This window comes from Gasterosteus aculeatus, chromosome 20 (assembly GCF_964276395.1).
Source record: "Gasterosteus aculeatus chromosome 20, fGasAcu3.hap1.1, whole genome shotgun sequence".
In the NCBI taxonomy this organism is placed as follows: Eukaryota; Metazoa; Chordata; class Actinopteri; order Perciformes; family Gasterosteidae; genus Gasterosteus; species Gasterosteus aculeatus.
Genome location: NC_135707.1, coordinates 1984357 through 2010924, shown reverse-complemented (window position 1 = coordinate 2010924; position 26568 = coordinate 1984357). Strand labels below are relative to the sequence as shown.

The window sequence follows — 26568 nt, the reverse complement described above, 5'->3', positions numbered from 1 at the left end:
CCTCCCCTTCTCTCCATCACTGTATCCCCGGGGAGCGACTCACCTGATTGGCCGCCTGTAGGGGGGTGGGGGGGGGCAGGCGGCCCGGGTCCGGAGGTGAGCCCGTTTCCTGATAGGCGGTTGCTAGGCGACGGATGTTGGTATGTGAGAAGGGACCAGCTGCGAGGGATGATTGCGTGTGACGGTGTCTGTGTGTCCGCGTGTGCGGGCACGCCGTGGCCAGTGGTGTGTGTGTGTGTGTGTGTGTGTGTTTTTTGTTGCGTTTGCGTGCATGGGGGCCTTTGCAGGCTTTTCAGTCCTTGTTGCTTCCAAAATAGCTCCGTCAGTGTGACGGCCTCCTGCAGGCGGAGCAATAATAACTATCATTACAGAACCACAGGCCAAAGCTTCCTTACGCAAGTCGTTATGAAGGGGTTCCTTGGGTCGGGAAATAAAACTGTGACCCCTTCATCTACCTCACACACACACACACACACACACACACACACACACAGCTTGGAATAACACGGGTGGGGTGGCCCCACATGGGGCCTTATTATGCCTGTTTGCCTGTTTTTTGACTGCTGCAGCTTAATTCAGCCCCCTGCTGGACGCTATTCTCTTCATTAGAATTACCAACAGGTGCACTGATGAAACGCTGCCTGATAGCAGCAGCGTTACGAGCGTTAGTCATGCTAGTTGGGCTCTGATTCCTCCGCCTGTGGTTAGTCTCTAAACGGTCTTCAACGCCGAGCCCCCTCCGACTAAACCGCGTGAGTGAAGCGGAATCAAACGCAAAATCGGGATTAAAAACTTTGGTTCTGGTCTAATTGCTGCGAGCCGCTTTGGCTCATCTGGTGGGTTTCCGTGTGAGGAGGCCGAGCCGAGGCCTCCAGGAGCAAACAGAGGAATCTTCTGAGAGGCTTGTTAAAAACAAGCTGCGCCCTGCACAACGAAGCAGGGAAGAAAGGCTCGCGGATGAATTGAATGGCACGAGAGGGGGTGGGGCTGCATCACCTTTCGCCGGGTGTCTCTGCTTATCTAAAGCACGGTTAATATACATTCGATTGCCGACCTAACGACCCCCCCACGGACCGTGGATCCGTCTGTATTCATGAGGCCTCCCTGCTCGGTCCAGTTAGAGCGATAATACAGGCGAAGCTCGTTATAAATGAGTAAGAGCCGCGGGTCACTTGCGGAGGCAGCGATAGGTACCTCGAACACGGCGTTCACCACGGCGCTGATGCATGTGGGCAGTGCTGAGAGGGGGGGGTGGGTGGGGGGGAAATATATCCGACACCTTCAGCCCTCTGATTTCAGCAAAAGAAACAAACTTTTGAACACAAAGAATGTCTCTCTTCTCCTCGGAGGATTAAAACCCCCCCAACAAAAATAGGAAAAATAACAAACTCTCAAAAAAAACTACAAACAACAAAGACGGGAAAAACTGAAAAAGGGATCAAATGAAAACCCATAAGACAGTTTATGTTCCAGGGCGCGAGTCTGCAGCGGCAGGAAGACAGATGGTGAAACGGAGTGATGGTTATGGCTTGAAGAAAAGTGATAAACTTGCTTTTTCTATGAGTAATCATTACTTTAGTCCGTTTACTGAGCGTTGCCTCGTAAACCGCAATCGGCAGCCTCATCGTGTCACAATTACTTGTCTACTATTTATCATCATTTGTCTGATGCCGCCGCTTAACTGCGACGTTGGGGGGGGAGCACGCAGCGATGTAAAAAAACAATCCAAAGTGCTTTATTCTCATAAAAACTGGTAGCAAACAAGTGTTGAAATGGATATAGAGCAGCTGGCGGAGGGAAGGGAGGAGGAGCGACACAAAGGGGAAGCACAGAGATGTGAAACGAGGAGGACGGCTGTCGGAGTCACCTTGCGGGACCGGGAAGCGAGGGAGGAACGTTGGGCGGCGCGAGTCGGGCGGAGGAGAGCGAGGAGACGGGCTGATGAAAGAGGAGACGAGCCGTGACAGATTGTCATTAAGAAGGACAGCTGCCTTCTTCCACGGTGACTCCTAATCTATAATCCAAGCGCCCGCTCAGATGGACAAAAGCGAGCGCACACACACACACACAAAGTGCTCACATTTGTTTTATTTTTGGTACTGTACTGTCTTTGAGGTTCGGATCTCATTTCTGCAAGCATATCAATGAAAATGCACAATGTAATTTAATAACATGTTCAGTCAACATGCACTTGAAAAGCAATCATTAACATTCTTGGGTAAAGTGAGAGGTGGGGGGGGGGGATTTTAATTTCACAGGGCGCTGCAGCCAGTTTTATTTCCGACGCGCACAAACCAGTCATGTTCGGAATTTATGCACAATCTGTTTAATTGGAACGGGATCCGTGAACTGGTGCCATAATTATTAGACTTGGAAAAAGAGAAGATGCGAGCTGCACGGGCGGCTTCCAGACAAAACTTCAAAACGAGGCCCGTCGCAGAATAAGTCGCTTCTTATCTTCCCGCTGTGGGATTTGTAAGCGTCGCCTTTTTACGAAAAAAAAAAAGAGGCGCGCGATCGTAGGCCGGTTCACATCTTTTCGCACAACGTGTGTGTTGGGTTATCAATCCACCCAATGGCTGAGGGGCGAGAAGCTGTGTGTGTACATAAGACAACGGCACATTAACTAACCCGTTAACTAACTGACACAACAAATTGGTCATCACACTTTAACTAAAGAGAAGCGCTGCCTCCATTCCGGTCCGTCGGCCATCTTTAAAGTAAGACGCACGCAGGCAGGACCCGCGGGGGGGCCCCCGATCGGCCATCGGAGGGACGTCACGCGGCTGTTGAGACGGACTCGTCTTCTCTCCCCGCGTTGCCGCCGTGCAGCCAAGCCGTCGCCGCGCAGCCAGACAGGCGTGACGGAGCTAATTAAACGCACCCTCCGACTCCTGCAGGTCCATAAAGCGGCGGCTAATCAAAACGTACCTGCGGCGTATTAACACATTGTAGCCGGGGATACGGGGACAGAGGAGCCGGAGTGGAAGGAGTGACGAGACAGCGAGGGGGGGGAGGGAGGGGGGAGGGAGGGGGAGATGAAAAGCACGAAGCCAGAGCGGATGAGGGGGGAGAGAATGGAAGGCGGCGAGCGGGGGGGAGATAGGAGCGAGGGAGCGATAGGGGAGCAGCGGAGCAAATCAAAGTAAAATTAAGTGCATTTACATATTTAGATGAGCGCCTCTAGTCGGCCCGTCTAATTATTTCATCTCCATTTTTCATTTGCGCGCGGCCCAATCCGGACGCAGCAGGCCGTGAGGAAAGTTTCGCCCCTCTCTCCCTCCTCGCCATTACTTCCACCCGCCCCCTCCCCCCCCCACTCGCACCCGGCGACTCCCCTCCCCTGGCTGCAGACTTTTCTTCTTTTTTCGGGTCATTATCATGCGCTTTTTCTGTCCGTTCGCACTTGTTCTCTGTGTCTCCCTCGCGCCCTTTGCCCCGCTGCCTCTCGCCATGTTTAATGCATCGAGGGTACGGCCCCACATGTGTGTGTGTGGGCAAGGGTTCACTGCTAATGCCCTTTCTATCGCCATGTTTTATGCATTGTGTTTTCCTGGCTGAGATGACTGTGTGTGTGTGTGTGTGTGCGTGTGTGTGTGTGTGTGTAATGTCCATCTACCCGCTTAAATCTCTCAAATTAGCATGGACCATGTCAGGAGGAGCCGAGCCACGTTAACCTTCCATCACTGATTTTCCACTCTTTTTTCCACGCCTTTCTTCACACTCCATGAACCAGTCGTTCTCCTCGCCGTCTCCCCCCCCCCGCCCCTCCTCTCCCCCCTCACCCTCCCTCACCTTCTCCCCTCACCTCTGCCTCCTTCTCCCTCGCTGCTGCTCGCTCCTCTCCTCTCCTCTCTCTCTCCCCACATTACATCCCTTTGCTCCAACAAATGTCCTCCTCCTTCCACACCCCGCACTCATCAGCAACCTATTAGTGTGTCTGTGTGTGTCTGTGTGTGTGTGTGTGTGCGCATCCTCGCTTTGAGTACGTGTGTTTCTGTTTATTTGAGCCTCTTTGCTCTTGTAAGTGTGCTAAGGCCAAATGGTGTGTGTTAGCCTCTGCGTGTGTTTTCGTCCTGCGAGTGTTTGTGTCCGTGGGTGTGCGACACGTACGTGCGTGCGTGCAAGTGTGTGCGTGTGTGTGTGTGTGTGTCTGCTGGCATAAAAGGTTGTTATGTGCTTTAGGTGTTAATTAGCTGCGGAGCTTCGTTAATATTCTCCTCGCGAGCCTCCTCGTCAGGAACGGAGCCGGCAAACTGATGAGTGTGTGATTTTCCTCCAGAGAGACAAGAGAGGGAGGGAGAGGAGGGGGGAGGAAGGGTGACTTCGGTGTGAAGACCCTCTGTAAGGTCAGAGCGAGAGGAGAGCGCAGCCAGAAAAGAATCGGGGGAAAAAAAAAGCAACGGAGGCGAGCAGGGAGGGGCGGGGGAGAGAGATGCGACGGGGGCCCATAAAGGCCCCATTGAGGCTCCGCGTGAAAGGAAAGATTATATCATGCGGGGGAGAAATTATCCCTTTGTCAGGCGTCTGTGAATCGGCGGGACGGGGGCGAGGCGCCACACAGCCGCACCCGAGGTCCACGCCAACCCTCCGCCCCTCCCAGGTGACACGTCGGAGGCGCGTCGGTTTGCGCGAAGTTCTCGCTGCCGCCACGCGGTCACGCAGAGGGAGACTGACACGCGCGCCGCAGAGGCCCGTGAGCCTGTCACCGGGAGCTAACGCGGCGCCGCGGCCCTGTCACCGGGAGCTAACGCGGCGCCGCGTGGGGGACGAGCGTCACTCTCAGGGCGCGTCGGCTGCGCGGCGTGCGGCCCGGCGGCGCCACGGAATGCGCTCGTTAGGAGGCTCCGTCGGCACATTCCCCACACGGCAGGTAGTTTGCGTCTGTCTTACTGAACAAGGGATGACGGCGCTCAGCGCTCTGTTGAATCCACATCGGGGGGTCCGGGGGTCCCCCGGGAGGGGCGGTTGATGTAATACGCCTCCCAGGCCTTTCATCACACTCACACGGCGTTGGTTTCTTTGAATGCACGGGAGGGAACAGCGAGGGCCAACAAGGCGTCTACGTGTCACTTCCTGCAGTTTTCGTACGCCTCCGTATCTCGCTGCCTCTGACTGTCGGCGTTACAGATGTTCTTCCTTTCATAGAAGTCCTTCTCACACACGACCTGTTTGCCTGCAGGTATTTTTGTTGTCTTTTCAAACCAACTGAAGGTACTATTGTAAAAAAAAATGCCCCCCCCCCGGACGGCAGCTATGACTTAACGATTCCCCGCATGTCTGCTCAGTCATTCACACGGCAAACCCGTCTCCTGCAAAATACACACCCTAATTTCCTTTGCCAATTATGTTTTCTAGGGAAAGTAATTGCTGCTGGGTTTACGTTTAGTGGAAAGGTGGTTTTTTTTCCAGTTTTTTTGATTTAGAAGCTGAGGTTATGATTGGTGGCTTAAGCACGGGACGGCATGTTTTTTTACTTTTTTGTGTTCCGAAAAAAGTTTTTAATTTGGTTGCTGCATTATATATATAATATGAATTGCAGGGGTCTTGTTTTGCTTGTTTTTCGACCTGAAGCTTTCCTCATTTAACAGGAATATGTATCTGTATTTTTTGCGGACACAAATTGGCCGGCATTCATGTGTGAACCAAAGACGGGAGCGTTGCTTGTGTTTTTCCGAGGACGAGGAGGGAAACAACAGCTCTTTCTGAGCTCCGCACAGTGAATTAAATGCAAGCACAGTCACGTAGCATCTTCTCAGTGATCCTTGAGCAGCTTGTTCATCCACGACACTTCAACAACATTCTCCATCTTCACCTCTGGATGCTCATCTCTTTGACACAATGATCCAAAAGTGGTCCTTTGATTGGTAAATGCATATTGGACATACAAGAGGACACCTCTAATGACTCTCCTTCCATCATGTGCAGCCAGTTATTCTGTGAGTTTGATCCCCTCTGTCAGGCTCTGCTGCCAACGCGCCGTGAAAAATAAAGGAAATCAAAACACTGTAATCCCGAACCGCGCGAGAAAGATAGGTGGCGTTTTCTCGAAATGTACCCAAATGATTGGGCCGTATTGATTGCGGCTCCGCAAGCTGGGGTCACTTAAAGTGTCCATAGATCGAGCAAACCACGACTCTACTAATCAGCAGAGTTCGGAGCAGAAGCAGCCGGATCAGCTGGGCCTCGACTCCAGAAAGAGGCAGAGCAGCGGCGGCGTGGGAATCGTCTCACACCGGGTTCCAAACAAACGCTTCCAATATGACATCCACGAGTGCAGTAAACGCTAAAGCCCTCTGCTGTATCTATTTCTATAGGATTGTGTGAGATCACTTGATCTGAATCAGGACTTCGCTGTAAATGATAAACTTTCTGGTGAGCTCCATGAAAACAAAACCCCGAGACCGCTACTGGAAATGCTCTCAGAATATCCACGATCTATATGCATGAATATCTGCACGTGTGAGTGCACAGTTGTACGTTAACGTAACGAAACTAACGCTCACTCCATCCGCCCTCGGGGAGATGTTAATTTGATTCATCTGTTCCTTTCAGTAACACTTGCTCTCCCTCAGACTTTTGCCAGCTAATAAACCCCTCAAGATTCACGCCTACGCGTACACACGTATTACACGCGTAACCTCCGCAGCGCGCTCACCAACACCCACCCACACTCGCACAACCTCGGGGGAGTGGGGGGGGGAAGACGCGAGAAACTAACCTCGACACTTCCGCTGAAACCCGAGACGCGCCTCGAGGACAAAGAGAAATTTAATCTCGGATAAGCCTCCCGATAGAATCTCCACATTACCCCTCTGCTGCTGGTTCACAGCTACCCCATCAACCCTTACCTCCCACGCCTCGGCCCCCGCTCCCCCCCCCCTCGCCCCTCGCTGCCTCGCCTCGTCTTTTCACTTTCCCTTTTCTCTCATTTGCCTCCCTCTGCCTCTACCTGCCTCCCCCCATCCCTCCATCTATTAGCATTTGTGCTACGTCCTGTATGTATCTGTGTATTTCTGTTTGTCTCCCATGTCGGAGCTCTAATGCCATTGGTATTAAATGCTGGCACAAGCTCCTCTGCATGCCTAAGCAGCCAGGGATCCTTGTAAGGCTGTTTGAGTGCTTAATATTTTCAGCACGCCGCTGACTTAAGCCCCTTAAGTGCTTTGGCAACACTTATTCCACGGTGGCACCAATGAAGCCCATTAAAAACGTGATTTGGATGAGGGAGGGAGGGAGGGAGGGAGAGAAAGAGACAGGGAGAAAGGGAGGAGTGGTGGGGGGGGGACACAATTTACCGTTACCGCCTTTCCTTCCGCGCACACTGCGACAAAAACAAACACACCCATTGGGGGGGTTACTCACACAGGGACTTTATAACACAAACACACACAACAGCCAGTAGGGCAACGTTTGTGATTGTGTCTCCTCTTTTTTTCCTCTAATTATGCCCCTTGTTGCTCAATAAAGGACTCTGTGAGGACCCTGTTTCGTTGAAAGCTCCTGATGGATACATTTGACTTTATTTGCCTGTGATAGGGAACGCCGTGTCTCGCTTTCAGCGCACGGACAAGTTTGTAAACACAGCGAGAGGAAGATTCCAGCTGAGGGTTTATGATCACTTGATTAGGAACAAGGAGCTCTTCTAACAGCAAGACTGTGTTGCCTTTCACGGGATTTTACGGGACAATGAAAGTCAAAGACACGCGGCCTGCTGCAGTTAGCCACCGCCGTTGGCTCTGCGTTGCCCGTTTTATTGGCAATAGCGGCAATGTTAGAACACGCGGCGGTGAGCGCCAAACAAAAGGAATCGCATTCCGCGGGATCCGTCGCCCCGCAAAACACTCCGACAAGTTTGACGAGCGGTCAGCGATGACTTCCACGAATCACGACACAGACGTCGTCCTCGCTGCCTCGTCCACGTCCGCGCTGTGGATCACAAACGCATGAGCATGCGCAGCCGCGCGCGTCGCCGCTGCAAATAAAAACCATGGAGGGGCACAATGATGAGGCGCTGTGTGTGTCTGCCTGCAAGGATGAATGAATGCGTGAGACATTGAAAGGGCCAAACAGGCAGCCAAATGTACACTCTGCTCCAGTCAACACTGGACAGACGAGCACATTCAACACACACACACACACACACACACACACACGCTGTTTGTTGTCCTGAAAGAGGACCCTTGTCGCGGCCTCCGTCCACACACACACACACACACACACACGCGCACATCTCTAACCTCCACAAAACAGGGTTGCGAGATATGCAGACACTGATCCCACACACACACTGTGAGCAAGGGGAGGGCAGCCCGGGTTGTATAAATGAGTGGAACACAGAAAACAGACCCACGGGCAGATGGACGGACGTGATCGACCGCTACACCTACGCGTTGGGACTACACCACGTTTCATAGATCAACGAGAAAAGACGCGAAGCGAAGGCGGGAACCGCTCGAAAGGAGCTGAGCGAGGGTCGAGTGGACGGCTAAAGGAGGACGGGATGGACACTAAACACGATCCCAGGAGACGTGAATAGAGCAGATTTTATCTCGGGGGAGGGAGGGGGGCCGGACCTGCCAGACGTGGCCCGCTGCTGCACCTCAACTCAGCGTCCTTTTCTCGCCGCCGCCGCAGGGAACCTCGGCAATGATCCGCTTTCGGCGTTGTGTGCATCGCCGCTAGACAGCTGTCGCGTTTCAGTGTGCTGATCCGAAACGGGGCTCAGCGAGCACTGAAAACACAGGAACGCACACGCTTCAGAGACACGCCGGCACATGCAGACACACAGGAGCAACGGTTTGCCCGCGACCAGCGCCGCGTAGGACCCTGTGAATCAGCCTCTGTGCGGATCTCAAACGGGGCAGACTCTCAGATCAGCGTCTGCAAGTGAGTGTTTATCCGGAGTGCGCCCAGCGGGGCGCGTCGGGAGAGGAGAGAAAGATGCCGCGCGATTACGCCGTCTGATAGCGTGTGATTAGGCTGAGTGTCTGAAATTACCACGTAAAAAAAAAAAAAAAAATCACTGTCCATTTGCAGTCCATAGCGAAAGAGTTGCAGCATCCAGGCGAGTAATGCCGGATACGCGGCGTGAGCAATGTGCAAGTCCCTGGGGTGAAATATCGAACAGAGAAAAGTGTGATATCTGGAACTAACGTGTCCGACTGCACTTTACTCAACCTCTGGCGGGCCGGTTATTCTACGCGGGGACGAGCACTTCCAGCCCGCAGTATAGCGCGGCACTCCAGCCCGGTGGCTTTTGTTTAACCTCTGCTATCTCCACATGAGTCGTGGTGAGAGAGTGTCTCCGTCCCTCGCTCTCTCCAGAGGCCCGGCCCGGCTCAGAGGAGCATTAAATTCTCTCTGCCCGTCTGTCGGGAGAGAAAAACCCTGTCTGATTGAACAGGAACGTCGTTGCTGTGCAATTCGCTGACCTCGAGGTCACAGCAGCGTAGCGGTAGCTCTGTTTCCACAGTTAGCATTCGGTCTCTGACTGAAGAACGGTATCATTGATCGATTCAGTTCCTCGCCGCAGTGTGGTTTGACCCGAACGGGACAAGCGGCGTGTTTGTTTGTTGTGGTGCATTGTGCGCCTCTCACAGCTAGCTTAGCTCCCACGCTAAGGAGCTCATCGAGTTGCCTCTTATTTGGTTAATTGGACAGCTTTACTAAATAATCTTTTTTTTTTTGGGCCGGTCTGCAACGTCTTGGTATTGGCTTTGTGGTTTATTGATCTGAATGGGGGGGGGGGGGTCTCGGGGGGCTCGCGGCGCTGCAGTGGAAAACAGCTAGCCGAGCGGTGTTTGCTTAGATGGAACTGAGCCCCGTGAAACGTCTTGCGCGCTATGGATACAAGACGGTCCTCTCTGAAGAGCACACGGCGCTAAAGTCAACAGCGGAGCTCGTCTCAGGTGACGCGGCCTGTTGGTGCCCCCCCCCTGTTGTTGCACGCGAGACCCCTCGAGGCGCCACGATTCACTTCTATGTCACTTAGCAGCTCCCGCCGCTTTCTTTGCTTGTCTTGTGATGCAGCGCAGAACATAAGAGGACTTTCTTTTGAGGTCACAGAGGAGACGTTGATCAGATCATCGTGAGCGCGTCCACGCGCGCGTTCCGACCCTGCACATGCGGCCTCACGCGATGAGGGCCGCCCGGAGCTCTGGCCTCCGCCGCCGCCGCCTCCTCCTCCCTGCCCCGTCCTCTCTGGCCCTGCGCAGCTTGGTCCTGGTCCTGCTCTGCAGCACTCGTAAGTCAAACGCACACGTTAACACGCACACGCACGTCCGCACACGCAAACAGAGTCAACGACGGCCCCCGGATGCAGCCGGACAGCCGGGGTGCAGCGGCGTCTTTATTTCGTACTTTGTGTTAATTGTCACGGAATGAGATCCAGCGTCGCACATGGCCAGGGGAAGAATAGCCTGTGATTGAATCACGAGATAAAACCTCCTCCCCCTCTGATGGGTTGTTCAAAATGATGGTAATTAAGTTTGAATTGGTAATTAAGAAAAGTGTAGAGTGAAGGAGAAGAGGAAGAGAGTAACATATGCCCAGGAGGCGATAAGATCAGGGAAGGAGAAACCAAGCCGAGAGAAAGAGGGACGGACCGAGAGACTTGAAGGGAATCCGTCACAGATGAAAACAGAGAGAGAGAGACAGCTTAATGAGAGAGGCTGAAGCATCTTTCCCAGCGCTCCTCTGAAGAACGTTATAAAAGAAAGTTGAGCCCCAGAGCGGGAGAGATATAGAGAGCCGTGTGGAGAGAGCGGTCGTCAGATAGGAGGAGAATGGGACGGGTTGCGGTGAAAGAGACCAATATACTATATTGAACGAGAGACGAACCGAGAGACACTGGCAGGCGAGGACCTTGGCCAGATAGGAACGGCAACGGGATGGAGGACTAGAGAGACAGAGAACAACTGTTGTGTGGGCAACGGAGACGGAGATGGAGTGGGTGAAGACGAGACTACAGGCCTCAAAAAGAGCCGCGCGGGGTCAAGGTGGGATCAACAAGAGTCAACAGGCTCGTCGAACGCCGAGCGGCAATGTTAAGAAAAGCGGCACTCGAAGCGAGAGAGAGAGAGAGAGGGATCAGCGGCAGAGCCGCTGGCTGCTATTAATACCTCCTGTCATTATCATCATCAGGCGCCTGATCCACCGCTTCCCCCCCCCCGCTACTCATTGCTTAACAACGGCTGCGCCTCCGCGCACTTTACACTCCCCTCCGTGCCAGCCGAAACCTCAATTCTCTTCACTTGTTTTGCCATATTAGATGAGCGGTAGGAGGAGGGAGGGGGGGGGGGGGAGAATGAGTTTGTGTCTTGGCAGTCGGTTATGTCATTCTGTGCCCGGCCCTCCAACGTGCACGTGCACACGCTCGCACCCTCTCGTACGCAATCAACGCGTGAGCACGTGCACTCTTTTGACTTTTTAGAGGCACTCAAGCCGCTCTCCGGCATTCGGAGTTTCACAATCACACACAAGTGCGCCACGGATACGCGCCAAAAGGGAAGGCGGCCATGCACCGGATTCCCAAGACCACTTCTTTTGGCCGCGGTGAATCTCCAGTGTGTGAGCTGCCGCGTAATAGCCCTGTAAATTTCCTTTAAGCTGCTGTTGGAGGGGAGGGGGGGGGTCATGGTGGTGTGTGTGTGTGTGTGTGTGTGTGTGTGTGTGTGTGATGGCCATTGTTGCAGGCTTGTTGGGGCCGTGACAGACCCGGGCCTTAAAAACTGCACAGCAGATAGCCGCTAACCAGCTTTGGCTGTCGGGAAACAGGAGAGAGGAGACAGGGGGGGCGGGGGACGGGGGGGGGGGGGGGGGGGGTGACGGCGGTTGGTGAAGGGTAAGAAGAGGTGAGCGAGGGGCTCGGAATACGCAATGAGACGAGTGGAGCGGAGGGGAGCGATCACAGAGATGCGATGCAGCGGGAGGCGAAAGGCCGCTGCCAAAGGGGCCGGAGAGACCTGAGCTGCGAAGGCCCGAAACGAGAGACGGCGAGGGGGGGGGGGGCGAAAGAAGACAACACATTTCAATGCTGAGGACGGAGGCAGCGTGACCGGGGAGCAAAGAGCGTCAACAACAGGATGTGAAATAAATAAATGTGCGAAGGTAAATGTTGCTAATGAGGAGTCGGGAGTGGATGGGGGCCGCGTAAGGCCGGTTCGGCTGATTAGCAGTGCAGTGCTCACAGTACGCCATCGGGTGATGGAGAGAGGGTCGGAAGTTCCTGCCAAAAAGAGAGAGCGATTAAGAAACACAGGCAGAGAGAGAAACAAAGAGGAACGGAAAGTGCAGCGATGGCCGAGCAAAACAATTGGCAATTAAAAGCAGCAGAAGTAGGGAAAAGTTGAAAGAGGGAGGAAAACCCGAGATATTCAGTCTGCGGCTCCAATCATCTGTTTGGTCCTCTTCCCCGTTCCCTCCTCTCACTTTTTTTTTGTTGTCTTTCCGTTGCTCCCTCTCCTGACGCGCTATAAAAACCCAGCGATTATGCCGCAGACTTGAGCTGCAGAACAAATCCCATTGAGCCCGGGAGAGAGTGGAGATGGGACCAGCGGAGAGGCAGGCAACGGATTCCCACCGAGTCCCCAAAAGGAGAAAGAGGGACCGCGGAGGGTTTCAAGGGGAATGAAATCCAGTTGCAGCTTGGGAGGCAACCAGTGAAGACGAGGAAAAGGTGGAGGGAAGGAGGGAGGGAGGGACGGGAGGGAGACGGAGGATCCAGCGCTGATGAGGAAGATGCATGGCGAGCCGTGCAATAATAGATAAGGGGGAAGATGACAGGGAGAAAGGAAAGGGGACTGATGAAGGGAAGATGAATGGAGGATTAGATCAGGCAGAAGGTGGGGTGGGGAGGAGAGGGACCGAGGGACTGTGGGTTTAAATAAAAGGAGAAATAGGAAGGTGGTGAGAAAGGAATTAGACGTGAAGGCAGCGGGAGGGCAGAATTATTAGATGTTAACAAAGTGGAAGCGGGGATAAGGGGGGGGGGGGGGGGGGGAGACAGGAGAAAGGGATGGAAGGTAAGGAGAGAGACGAGAGACTCCTAAAGGATGATATATTATTTATAGAGGGAGTTTTTTCTTTTCTTCACTGCACCCGATGTGATTGGCAGAGCTCGGGCTTCCCGGGATGGATGGAGTGATAATTTTAGACTGGGTGAGAGAAATGGGGGGGACGGGTGAGAGTTGTGGGTCTGCAGACGGAGGTACGGAGGAGAAGAACCTCAAAGTCAGCTATTTCATAGTCAGTACACCGCAAAGCTCTGCGATTAACCTGGAGCGAGCCCACACACACACACACACACACACACACGCACACGCACACACATGACATTGCAAACTCAATTTGCATATATACTGTGGAAACCGCCTCGCCTCGCCGACTCGGGGGATAACTGCGAAAAACGTACATCCAGATGGGAGGAGATGGAGAGGTTGCCAACGGACGACCCCATGAGGCTGGGAACTATGAGCTGCAGTTATTGTTTTAATTAAAACAGTAATAGAACGCGGGGTCGATCCCCTCGTCGATACGAGGCCGGCGTGCAAAGAAAACACGGTGGCACACGTCCAACTGAAGGATAATGAGAGATAACGAATGGGGTTTCGGGGTGTCTGCACCACTTCAAGCGTGCACGGGGGCTTGTTTGTGGCCGGCGTCTTTTTTTGCTCTGTCTCTCCCTCGTGGAGAGAGTGAGAGAGAGAGAGAGGAGAGGTGGGGGGGAGGAGGGGGGAGAGACGCGCAAGGCCGTAACTCAGCCGGCTAACCTGCACCAGCGAGGCGCTTTCTAGAATTTACCGTGACCAAGGGTGAGCCAGCGGGCCACCTGGCTGCCTCCCAAATCCTCCCCCTTCCCTCCCCCTCTTTTAACCCTCTGCACCACTCCATCCCCATCCCTCCCTCTGTCCCCCCATCTCCTCCCTCTGTCCCTCCATCTCCCCTCCTCTGTCCCTCCATCTCCTCCTCTGTCCCTCCATCTCCTCCCTCTGTCCCTCCATCTCCTCCTCTGTCCCTCCATCTCCTCCCTCTGTCCCTCCATCCCCTCCTCTGTCCCTCCATCCCCCCTCTGTCCCTCCATCCCCTCCTCTGTCCCTCCATCTCCCCCCTCTGTCCCTCCATCTCCTCCCTCTGTCCCTCCATCTCCTCCTTCTGTCCCTCCATCCCCTCCTCTGTCCCTCCATCACCCCCTCTGTCCCTCCATCCCCTCCTCTGTCCCCTCATCTCCTCCCTCTGTCCCCCCATCTCCTCCTTCTGTCCCTCCATCCTCTCCTCTGTCCCTCCATCCCCTCCTCTGTCCCTCCATCTCCCCCCTCTGTCCCTCCATCTCCTCCCTCTGTCCCTCCATCTCCTCCTTCTGTCCCTCCATCCCCTCCTCTGTCCCTCCATCACCCCCTCTGTCCCTCCATCCCCTCCTCTGTCCCCTCATCTCCTCCCTCTGTCCCCCCATCTCCTCCTCTGTCCCTCCATCCCCTCCTCTGTCCCCTCATCTCCTCCCTCTGTCCCCCCATCTCCTCCCTCTGTCCCCCCATCTCCTCCCTCTGCCCCCCCATCCCCTGCCTCCCTCAGCTTGTAACTCAACTCCATTGTGGGACCATTAGGGGGAGGGGCCCTGAACGGCCTCGTCTTATGAATTTGCATGTCTATTGTTTGTTTATTTGTTTGTGTGTTTTGAAATGATGGCCCCCGTGGATCTCTATTACTCTTCTAAATAAAGCCCCCCCCCCCCCAGTGACAGCAGGGCTATTGGGCTTATGAAATGATGTCAGCCACGGCTTCTCTGCTGAGAAATCCTGCCCCCGCTTGGTTGGAGAGAGAAGTGATTGTTGTTTTATTTACCCGTTGATCACAGCAGTCGGCGCGCAGCCGGCGTATCGATCGCTCACAGCATTCTCTCTCAATAGAAATCGACGCTTGTGGAGTATTTTACCATGGGCACCGATTTTAATGGGGGCCAGATTAATACCTCTGTCACAGAGGTTGATCCCCCCCCCCCCCCCCCGTTGCTCGTGGCCTCGATGCGAGCGGCGGCCTATAAAACCCAGAGCCGTACCGGCTGCGTAACGATGCGTCATCTCACCGTGCATTCTGCCCCCGACCAGCTGCATAATTATTACCAAAACCACCACTTCCCAACCAGCTCCCCCTGTGGGAGGCGCCTCTCAGCGGGGGGGGGGCGGCGGATGCCATCCACGCCTCACGCGCCTTCTTTCTTACTCTGCTTTCTTTGCCGCTTTTCTTCGCGCACTTTTCCGCAGCGCCGCCGCGGCTGATCTGACAGCTGTCAGCCGACGTGGGCGGGGAGGAACGGACGGAGAAGTCTTTTCACATCCGGCCTCCACCCATGGCCAGACCTTCGACCGCTCTCCCACGCGACCCCCCCACCCCCCCGCCATTCGTGGCTTGGTTGCGATTTGACTATCGCAAATTAGCACTGCTTATAAAAACAATGGAGGCCGTGCCCGGTTGCCATGGGGATGATTAATAACAGCCATTAGAAAAATAATTGGGATGGCGGTGGCAGGCCCTGATGGCCCCCGATATGAATCACAATATTGATGCGGAGAATGGGGCCAATAATGACTACAATTAGTGGTAATTGTCAAGATTTTCTTTCTCTGTTCCATAGAGAATCAGAGTCCCCTTTGTCTTCATCCCCTCTTGGGTTTTTCCCGTCTGCAGTTCAATATCCAGTGTGTCTCTCCGTTACCCCTGATGTGATGAATATGTAGGCTTTGAGTATTTCATTAAAAGAGATTAAAATCGAGGGGAGAATTAAATTTAGATGAAGTTGGCGGGATCAGATGATGTCAAAGCTGCTTAATTGCAATATGCCAGACCCGCGCACGCACACATGCCCGCCTACTTGTGCACGCGTGCGTGCACGCGCACCCCCGAAACTCGCCGCTCACGGCGTTGCTGATATCCACATCCATTTTGGCGAGGAAAAGTCAGCGTCAGCAACTCCTGCAATGGCGGCCGCCATCTGTTTGTCTCATTTCCTGCCTTCCAAAGGTGCCTCACCGGAGCGGCGAGACGCCGCCGAGCGTAAAACGGCCCCGCCGGCTTCACCCGCCGCTCCTTGTTGCCGTCGTTTCCCTGCGGGCCGGCCCTTTCCCAGGGAGCAGGCGAGTGCAAACGGCGATTTGCAAAATTAGCTGAATGTCGAGTGCGAGGAGCCCGGCGAGCGGATTGGCCACAATCCGCTGCTTTGTGGCTAATGAGTCCACGGCAAACGAGGAGCTCCGTGTCCATCGCGCTCGGGCGAGCCGCGTCAACGGCCTGACCCCCCCCGAAAAAAACACGGAGGGCGAGCCAATCAGCGCGTAATGGAGCTACTCGTGACTGACTCTCGGGCTCTCGGCAACATCGAAGAGGCCCCCCCTGCTGCTGCTCGGCACCCTGGAGAGGAAACATCTTGGGGGGTTTGGGGGCCCAACGGGTTCGTTTGAAAGATGATGTCCGTGAAGTTTTCCGCGAGCGCCATTGGGCATCTGTCACACCCGCGCACGCACGAGTGTTCACACAGGTGTCTGCGTCAATGAGCGTCTTCGTCCGCTTTTCAAACGCCCGTCATAGGAGCCGCTGCGCCGGAATAACGGAGTGTGATCAATTGGTCGAGCTCGCCCTCCCCCCCCCGGATGGGCGTTGAGAGTGTGAGAGGTGCCTTCAGGGGGCTGCCGGGGAGGTCTGACGGCTGCGTCCTTTTCCCCCATGCGGCAATCCGGCAGTTTCATGCAATAAGGCCGCAGTTTATATCGTTAATATACACAGAGGTGACACCTACTTGTGCGTGGGTGGTTGTGTTTGTACGTGCGTGTGTCGGGGTTACAGGCTCGGAGACTTAATAAGGCGTTGTGTATGTGTGTGTTGATTCCTTCTGGCCTTTTTGCATGCGAAAAGGGAAAAAGGAGTAATTAGAATCATCCCGACTATCATCATAAAAAGTTGTAATTGTATTGAGGACCCTCTTTCACTTGTTGAGTCCTTCAGTGTCTTTTGTCTTGTTCTCCCTCTCTTTATCTCCATCACTCCGTCTCCTCCTCCCCTTCCCTCCCCCTCTCGAGTTGCTCCCTTGTTGTGTCCATATGATGAATAGCGGGTAAATGAAGGATGCTTCAAGTACCTTGTTTTGAAAGGTTCTATCTCAAGCGCGGCGCTAATGAACATCTTCTTCGCCGCATCTGTTCCCTCCTTTCCGTCCATCTCCTCTCCGCTGCCTTTCTCTCCGCCGCCCACTCCCTCAATCACCGCATTAACGTCCATCTTTTGTCTGCTCCAGCTCGCTGCCAGGCGGTGCAGGCGGAGAACGTGACCGTCCTGGAGGGAGGTACAGCCGAAATCTCCTGCCGCCTGCAGAACTACGACGGATCCATCGTGGTTATCCAGAATCCCCGCCGGCAGACCCTCTTCTTCAACGGCACGCGAGGTGTGTGCGCGCGTCGCTCCCTGCAGGCGGACCTAATCCATCGGTGTCCTGGGTTCCATTTTGAAGCCAGCCCTCTTAAACACATTAGCAATGACTCACCAACACTTTACATTTTTCTTATTGCGAATGTCCTCGCTTTGCCTTTGAAGCGATTCCACATTAAAAAGTCAGATAACCCCGGAGTTAATTTAGATGATGGTTCACCTCGCGATAGTGTGACTGCCTTAGCTCTTTTAAAAGCGTATAGTTCAAAGCTCTCTCCATAATCCAATTTTAACCCCAGTGATGAGATCAGAACTTGTTGCAGCTCCTAATTAAAGCGTGACCTTGTGTTTTTTAAAGTCACTCTATGCCAAATTCCCCCTTGTAAACAATATTATAATGAAGACATATTTGGCTGTGAGCAAACACTAAAAGCATAAGCCAAACCTTTATTTACCTCCAAGCGGAAGAAGCGGGCAGTGCGTGGTCAATAAACGGGTGCGGTGCAATATGCACAAAACGGTAACCAATCAACTAACGAGTCTGCTTCCAATTACTACGGCTCTGCACGCACATGCAGCTCACATATCGAATGCTGGCATCGACGGGCTTTCACACAGCAGCTTTTCCCCAAATTATATCCCCAAAACAAGGTGGAATTGATCCGACACAGTACTACTACATTACCATAGTAATTAGCCCGGACGGCTCAATCGGTTGGACCAAATCCTCTTGATGGAGCACCTGCTCACTTATCACCGGAGGAGCTCGGCTCTTTGTCATAGTGTATTTTTGCATCCACACACCCCGATGTGATCCTCTCGGCTCGCTGGACGTCCAGCCCACTCGTCTGTGACACGGCGCCACACAACCAGTTGTGATTAGCAGCGATTGTCGGAAGGATTGTTCCGCCTTCATATTGGTGTCAGGTGCTGATTTTCCCAGCGTGATTTCGAATGTGAGAGTGTTTGATTGCCGCGCAGACTTTCAATCAAGCTCCTCTCGCTAAATGGAGCTGAGTTCTTAATTAGCTTAGAAAAATACTCTCCAAAAGAACTCAATACATAAAATCAACACATTATTTCTCAATCTGCTGTTTTTACGCCGGCTAATTTACCATAGTAATTAGACGAATAGGGATTCAGAAACCGTTTAGTCCAGTGAGCGCCAACCCGTCCATCTCAGAGACTTTCCTGGTGGAGCTCCAAAATAAAACAAATAAATTCAACATTTTCTGCATATGCTATATAAATACAGGTGGATAAAATCCAGCATTCTGATTGGTTGAGAGTGAGTGTCGGGCTGTACTTGTTGAGCCATGATATAGAACACATGTCAATCAAAATAACAGTAACTTAAGTTGATAAATACAGTTAATATTGTTATTTCATCCAGCCTGCTGATAGAAAATGTGTTTTCTGTGTCCTGTTCATTTTGTGTGCGGTTAACAAATGATTTCTTAGTGTAGTAGTTTAGTGTATTCTTGGTCACATGGATTTGAAAGCTGCACCGCTGTTGATTTGATTCCATTCCATTACCATCAGGCCAAATAAAAAAGCCCGTAAGTAGGTCGATCTTGCCTGCCACCAAGGCAGTTGGTGACCACTGGTTTAGTTGTTTTCCAGTTCACAAAATACAAGTGACATACTGTTGGCCCTTGAAAATGTATGTGGTTGAGATATGAGATAATACACCTACTATTTCTACTTTGGAAACCCCTCCATATATCAATGATTCCATTTGCAATATACAGTGTATAGAATACAGCAATCTATAACAGGATCATTGTGGCACTATATATTTCTCATATGAAGATACGCTTTGATAAAACGGTCCAAGAACTGCTCAAACTGATATTTATAACCTCAGAAAACGAATGCGAAGATCTTGGAAACTAAATATAAACAGCACCAGTCAACAGTTTGGCAAAGATACGCCGTGATATTTTTATTCATTTTAATGATTTAACACATTTCAATCCGGCGCTTGCGTTTACATTGATGTCGGACTGAAGGGACGCTTCCTCTGTTCACGGATTCACAGTCAAACACCTCAGTCCTACACCTCCATCACAAAGGGCCCTAATTGGGAAGCTGGGAACTTTCAACTTTCCCTCCAATTCCATTAGATCGGCACCACCGGTAAGTTTGATTAAGCATTTAAATAGAGCCGCCCCGTACGCTCTCCCCCAAGGCATGGACTCATCACAGGGGGGAGGAAGTCTTGAGTGAGGGAGAAAATGAGAGAGTAGAGTGGGGGAGGCATGAGACAGAATGAGGAGAGGCAGCGGCGTGCCATGGAGAAGCAGAGGGAAGCGATCCAAAGGTGAGGCGAGGCATGAAGGATAGACGGCTTCCTGTAACTAATTTGGCGCCCGTGAGCCCGGAGAGGCGTCTTCGGGGACATTTTCTGGGAGCGTGAATTACATCTCACTCTGGCTCTACCTCCACGTTTACTCCATCACTCGCTGCAGGGCTCTCCCGCTCCCTGCCTGCCGCCCATCTGGCGCCCCCGAAGAGCGGGGACCACGAACCGGGGGCTTTCAGCGCCGGCCCATTCCGCGCTAACTGCGCGGGCGGAGGAGGCGCTGTAAGTGCTGTGAATTAGGCCCAACCCGCTTCACGAGGGGGGAAGCAGCCAGCGGCGTGTTTCATGGGAGGCGGGGGCTCAGGAGAGCGAGGGGGGGACCAGCCAAATGGATCCTTTGACTCAGTGGTCCATACCTCTCGTTCTCCACCTGTTTCCATCTCAGTGTGCAAATGAGACAATAAAGGTGAACTTGAACAGGAGTCTGACATTTAGTTGCTATTTAATGCGAAGGGTGTGGGTGAGGAGGGGGTGAGGAGGGGGGTTACACATCTGTGGGGACAATGCTCTGGCTGCCATCCAGGGGAGTGGGTGCAGAGATTAGCGGGGTGTACTTCCTGGACCCGCTCTCTCTCTCAGGCCCCCCGTGGATTCTTTCTATGTCCGTGCGAGTTATTTCCCTCGTGCCGCATTATGTCGCTGTATGGGACAGTTTTCTCCTTCTTTCTTCCTCCTCCACTCCCTCTGTCGCACACGCGCCCTCGCACGCAAAGACAGCGTCGACGCTGAGGCGTCTTTGTTGTGGCGAAGCCCGCCGGCCCGACACATCGGGGATGTATGTATGTGCCGGTCCCTCCAGAGCCAGAGCCGACACAAAAGAAGAAAGAGAGGTGGATGGACGGGGAGGTGGATGGACGTGGAGGTGGATGGACGGGGAGGTGGATGGACGGGGAGGTGGATGGACGAGGTGGATGGACGTGGAGGTGGATGGACGGAGAGGTGGATGGACGTGGAGGGGGATGGACGGAGAGGTGGATGGACATGGAGGTGGATGGACTTGGAGGTGGATGGACGTGGAGGTGGATGGACGGAGAGGTGGATGGACGTGGAGGTGGATGGACGGAGAGGTGGATGGACGTGGAAGTGGATGGACGGTGAGGTGGATGGACAGAGAGGTGGATGGACGGTGAGGTGGATGGACGTGGAGGTGGATGGACGGAGAGGTGGATGGACGTGGAGGTGGATGGACGGAGAGGTGGATGGACGGAGAGGTGGATGGACGTGGAAGTGGATGGACGTGGGGGTGGATGGACGTGGAAGTGGATGGACGTGGAGGTGGATGGACGAGGTGGATGGACGAGGTGGATGGACGTGGAGGTGGATGGACGTGGAAGTGGATGGATGGTGAGGTGGATGGACAGAGAGGTGGATGGACGTGGAGGTGGATGGACGGTGAGGTGGATGGACGGTGAGGTGGATGGACGGTGAGGTGGATGGACGTGGAGGTGGATGGACGGAGAGGTGGATGGACGTGGAAGTGGATGGACGGTGAGGTGGATGGACAGAGAGGTGGATGGACGGTGAGGTGAATGGACGTGGAGGTGGATGGACGTGGAGGTGGATGGACGGAGAGGTAGATGGACGTGGAGGTGGATGGACGTGGAAGTGGATGGACGTGGAGGTGGATGGACGAGGTGGATGGACGAGGTGGATGGACGTGGAAGTGGATGGATGGTGAGGTGGATGGACAGAGAGGTGGATGGACGGTGAGGTGGATGGACGGTGAGGTGGATGGACGGTGAGGTGGATGGACGGTGAGGTGGATGGACGGTGAGGTGGATGGACGTGGAGGTGGATGGACGGTGAGGTGGATGGACGTGGAGGTGGATGGACGGTGAGGTGGATGGACGGTGAGGTGGATGGACGGTGAGGTGGATGGACGTGGAGGTGGATGGACGGTGAGGTGGATGGACGTGGAGGTGGAGGGAGGTTTCACAGTCAGTAGATACAGAGTGATTCTCGGAGGAGAATCTATGCACATCGAGCCTCTATCACCGGGGTCCAGCCTGCTGTCATTAGTGGCTCTCACCATTGATTTATGCACCTTTCTATGTCCAACTCCTCTCTGCAGCACTACTAGTTTTTAAAAGAGTTACCAGGTGCTTCACAGAAAGTAGAACAATAATGATTTAAACCGAATAAGATCAACAATAAAATGGGCTTATAGATGAATTGAGGCGGCAGTTACAAAGAGAATGAATGAAAATGTATTAGTTTAAGATGGTCCAATCTGCGCTGGGAAAAACGCTCTCCCTCAAAGCTGGAAGTGTGAGAACCAAGACATCTGTTACGGTGTATTAATGTCCGGCCTGGAGCTGCTCCATCGAGGCCCACGTGCAACCTCTCAACTCTGTATATCAAACTAAGCTTCAGATTTAGCAGCGCTATCAATTCAAGAGCAGAAAGCGGTTTGTGGTGCCGTCACAACCATTATTTTCTCCCATTTATTTGCGGTTTTCTCTTTTCCAGCGCCGTCCAGCAGTGACACCACAAATTAGAGATAACAAATAAGAAAAACTGATGGTTCGCTAATACAGTGCAAACTATATTGAGGCTAATTAATGTTTTATTCCCCTTATATTACATTTAAAAGATCTTCTCTTCACTCAACCCCATCTTCATCACACCTCTCCACCCTCCTCCGTCACCCCCCCCTCCCTCCCACTTCTCCTCTCTCCATTAACCCCCACCAGCCCTGAAGGACGACCGTTTCCAGATGGTGCTCTTCTCGCCGCGGCTGGTGCGCATCGAGTTGACCAACGTCAGCGTGTCGGACGAGGGCGGCTACTTCTGCCAGCTCTACACGGACGCCACGCACCACCAGGTGGCGACGCTGTCCGTCTCGGTGCCCCCGGAGACGCCCACGGTGGAGGTGAAGCAGGAGGCCGTGGAGGGCGGCGAGGTGGAGCTCACCTGCGTGTCGCCGCGCAGCAAGCCGGCCGCCACCCTGCGCTGGATCCGGAACGGCCGCGAGCTCCCAGGTACGACAGACTAATGGACGGTTAGATGATTACCAGAGATGGATGGGGGGGCTAATGGGGCAAAATGGGACAGGGGAAGTGAAATTGGAGAATAAATGATCCCAAATTGAGTGTCTAATAAAAGGAGGATGAATGGAAGGGCGAGTGATGGATGAACAGAGGTAATGGCGGATGACTTGACGGGAGCAGGTTAAGATGGATGGACGGGCTGAATCAAGGTTTCGGCTGCCAAAATCTTTCCCCCCACTCTCGTTTCCGTGATTTGATCAAGTGTTCTTTGCAATATTCATAGTAGACAATCCAGATTCAAATGCTCAAACATACCTTTTTGAGACGTGGACTCCGTTGACTCTTCCGTCTCTCTGAGGAGGGGTCATAAGTTCACGGAGGAATCACGTATCCAGAGTTCTTGCGTCTTCCTCTGCGTCCGCATCCTCCGCCCACGATGCTCGCCCTTGAAAACTCTATTTCAAACGTCATTCGTTTGCACATATCTGACAACTCCTCCCTGACGTGAAAGCGCAGACAACACACGCGCTGGAGATTTGACGCTTTTCTCTTTCTTGCAGAGCGGGACACTTAACTCGCCGTCTAACTCTCCTCCCTTCTGTTCTTCTGATAACATGCGAGCCATCCATCAGGGCTGGTACCTTGATCCATCCTTCTTCAGAGCTACATTGGCGTCAGTTACAGGGTTACTTGGCTAAATAATACATCTGAGACCAATCTGTCCCTTGCCGTTTAACCCCACCGAAACTTAAACGAGCATTTGTGTACAATGCGTTTTAATTGGAATTCTTTAAAGACGTTGCACTGTTGACTTTGCACAAAGGAGAAAAACCTCGGAGACTAATTTATGTAAAGCACCTCTGACTCAGGCTCATGGCTCTTCTTTCTTCTTATTCAATTTGTCTCAGATCGTTAATAAATACGGAGAATTCTTTGTAAAATAGTTTTTCCTTCCTGCACTCGCCGCCCTCAAATAACTAACTGAGATGAAGTGGAGATGACATGATGTCAACTGTTTTTGGGACAACGTTTGGCTGTTTTCTTTGTCCATTTTTAGTCCTTTTTCCTCCGTCGGAACACGGCTGTCAGCCTGGTTCGGCCCTCCGCCCTCCTCCGCCCTCCTCCGCTGCTCCTTCGCGTCCACTTCATCTAATCTCCCTTTATTTTATTCCCCCAACAAAGCGCTCGGCGCTCCTCAGCTCGGTTATCGGTTGCAAGGGGCTTTAATATTTTAATATGAGACGGAGAGCGCACTTTCTTTGCTATCGCTCTCCTCCCTTCTCATTTCCTCTCCACTCGCTTCCCCCCCCGCTCTCCTTTTAGATCCCCCTCCCCCCACCTTTCACCTCCTGTCCCCTGGATTCTCCCCTAGCCCCGTTTCCTCTCCTCCTCCTCCTCTTGTCTCCTCATTTCATCCCGTTGGTTTGCTTCCCTCCGCCCTCCTTTGGCCCTGAGTTAAATGAACTGTGACACTAGAGGTTAGAGACAGATCCCAACAGATATGGGAAAAGCACTCTTTAATTAAGACACTACCCCCCCCCTCCCCCTCCTCCTCCCCCCGTCCCTGCTCCCCTGCACCGCCGCCGCCTCCCACGCTTCGACTGGTCCTGCCCTCGTTTACTCGCTGGTGATAATTGAAAACTCAGCGCGATATAAGTAATATTGTCCCGTTTTGCCTCAAAGAGCACAAGCTCCCAATATGTGACCACATCCCTCCCCCTCCTCCCCCGCGCTGCTCGTCCTCCCTCTTTCTGCCCCCCCCTCCCCCCACCTCCCTCCTTTATTCTCAAATCTTTTACACGCTGCATCTCATCGTCCTCTTTCATGTCCCTCCCCTGTCAATCACTTCCCGTTTGGCTGCCCTCTCTCTCTGTCCCTCCCCCCCCTCCCCACCCGGTCCTTTGACTCCCGTCCCTCCCTCGCTGTGGCTGGCACAGTTAAAATCTCTATTCGGTTCTGCATATCGTCCCTTTTATGCCCCCCCCCCCCCCCCCCCCCCCCCTCCCGTCTCTCGCTCGCTTTCACTCAAGCTCCGGCAGAAACGATTCAGTTGATTTGCCATCTGCAAACAAACCGTTCCGCTGTTCATAATTGCCGTGAAATAAAGATGGAAATTGCTTTTTATTTTGCTCTTATTTTACGCTGCGCCACTCGTCCTCTCTGCAGGTAAAGAGCTCACTCATCAGTCGCTGACTTTGTCTCCCGTTCAGTCTGCGCCTTCTATGCACATCTGCCCCCCCCCCCCCCCAGGTGTGATGTCTCAGCAGGGACGAGGGAAGCACCGGCAGGTTCTTTGGGCCGCTCGCTTGTTTCTCGCCTTCTTTCCCTCCTCGCCCTGTCTTTGTGTCTCCAGGCGTGGTGTCCCAGCAGGACAACATGAAGACGTTCAGCGTGTCCAGCACCATCCGGATCCCGGTGGAGAGGAAGGACAACGGGGCGGCGCTGAGCTGTGAGGCTTTACACCCGGCGCTCGCCGGGCAGAAGAAGATCCGACACTACCGCCTGGATGTGAATTGTAAGTCTGTCCTTCGGGGAGAAGTGCGTCTGTGTGCGTGTGCGCTTCACATCCGCACACGTTCTGTCCAGCGTGGAAACAAAGTAACACAATATTCATCGCCACCTACTTTTTCAGGTATTTTTTGATTTTTCCAGGGTAGCGGCCTCATTTTTAAAGGATGTATCTACATATATGGATATCTATATGTATATATCTATATATTAGATTAGATTAGAGGCATTACAGGGAATTCAAAGAGGCCCAGTGTGGAACCTGCTCTCATTAAAACCTGTTGCCTACACAGCTCACCTGCAGAAGACCCGCCAACAAACATCAGCTTATACCTGGGTCACATTAATATCATTATGATCCCCGTTCTGCTGATTGATTGACGCTTTTTTAAATAAATTGGTATGCTGTGAAATCTCCGTTTGAGGCATGCAGGTCAAAAGTGAGACTGTGAGAAGAGATTTAAAATTGTAATTGGCTTAATGCCTAATGCATATTAGCTGAGGGCATCAAATTCAAATTTTTATTTTATGGTTTTACAATATTTCTCAAATCTGGAGACAATTAAGAGGGCTTAATCTTAAAAATGTCAGACAGTTCTAATCCATATCCTTGGAAAAGTCTGATGGAATTAATCATTGGATGAATTAATGCAAAATGTTAATCCATTGTGTTTGCTTCTTTCCCAATATGTTACGTTTAATTACAGTGTATAACTTCAGTTTGGTCCCATCTGAAAACTTTTTCGCAGTTCAGTCATGGTTCATATTTAATGACGATTAAGAAAACAAAGTCAATAGATTGACGATTGTCTGCGTTTATGTCTGCACACCTCAAAGTGCAACAGCTCCATCGGCCGCTAACGGCGACCAGCCGGCTTCCCGCCCGCCGGAGCGCCGCGCCGCTCGTGACAACAGGTGTCTCAACTGTTCGGATTGTCGGCTGGTTGCCGTGGAAACGGATGTCAAAGCCCCTCTTCCTCTTGACACTTCCCCCCCCCCCCCCCCCCCCTCCCCCCGTTCCCTCGCCGTCTCTCCCTCAGTCCTGATTTGCGGCGCGTTCCCTCTGATCGTCGCTCCGTTCCGATCCCCTTTTGTTGTGCATTGTGCCTTTCTTGTGTTATCTCTCTCACGCACACTCGTTTATCTCTTCCTTTCTCCCCACAGTCGCACCAACAGTCCGAATCGTTCCTCCCTCCGGCATTTTGCGAGAAGGCGACTCGCTCAGCCTCACCTGCTCGGTCTCTGGGAACCCTCTGTAAGTGTGCGCGTGTGTCTAAATGGTTTTGTGTT

General features: G+C 53.0%; 1 protein-coding gene across 16 annotated transcripts in view; it reads left to right on the top strand.

Moving 5' to 3' along the window:
• The window catches only part of cadm4 (cell adhesion molecule 4), a 103570-nt gene that overhangs the window by 62953 nt on the left and 14049 nt on the right, over positions 1–26568 (top strand). For 3 of the 16 annotated variants that reach the window (XM_078094464.1, XM_078094457.1, XM_078094467.1), the window contains exons 1-6: positions 8201–8889; positions 10069–10246; positions 17285–17431; positions 22474–22761; positions 25124–25285; positions 26443–26533. In XM_078094464.1, coding sequence (XP_077950590.1) covers positions 10126–10246; positions 17285–17431; positions 22474–22761; positions 25124–25285; positions 26443–26533 — 809 coding nt within the window. In that variant the 5' untranslated portion in view covers positions 8201–8889; positions 10069–10125. Of the gene's footprint in view, positions 1–8200; positions 8890–10032; positions 10247–17284; positions 17432–22473; positions 22762–25123; positions 25286–26442; positions 26534–26568 lie in introns of those variants that run through there. The other 13 variants (XM_078094465.1, XM_078094460.1, XM_078094469.1 and 10 more) reach the window with 8 other exon arrangements.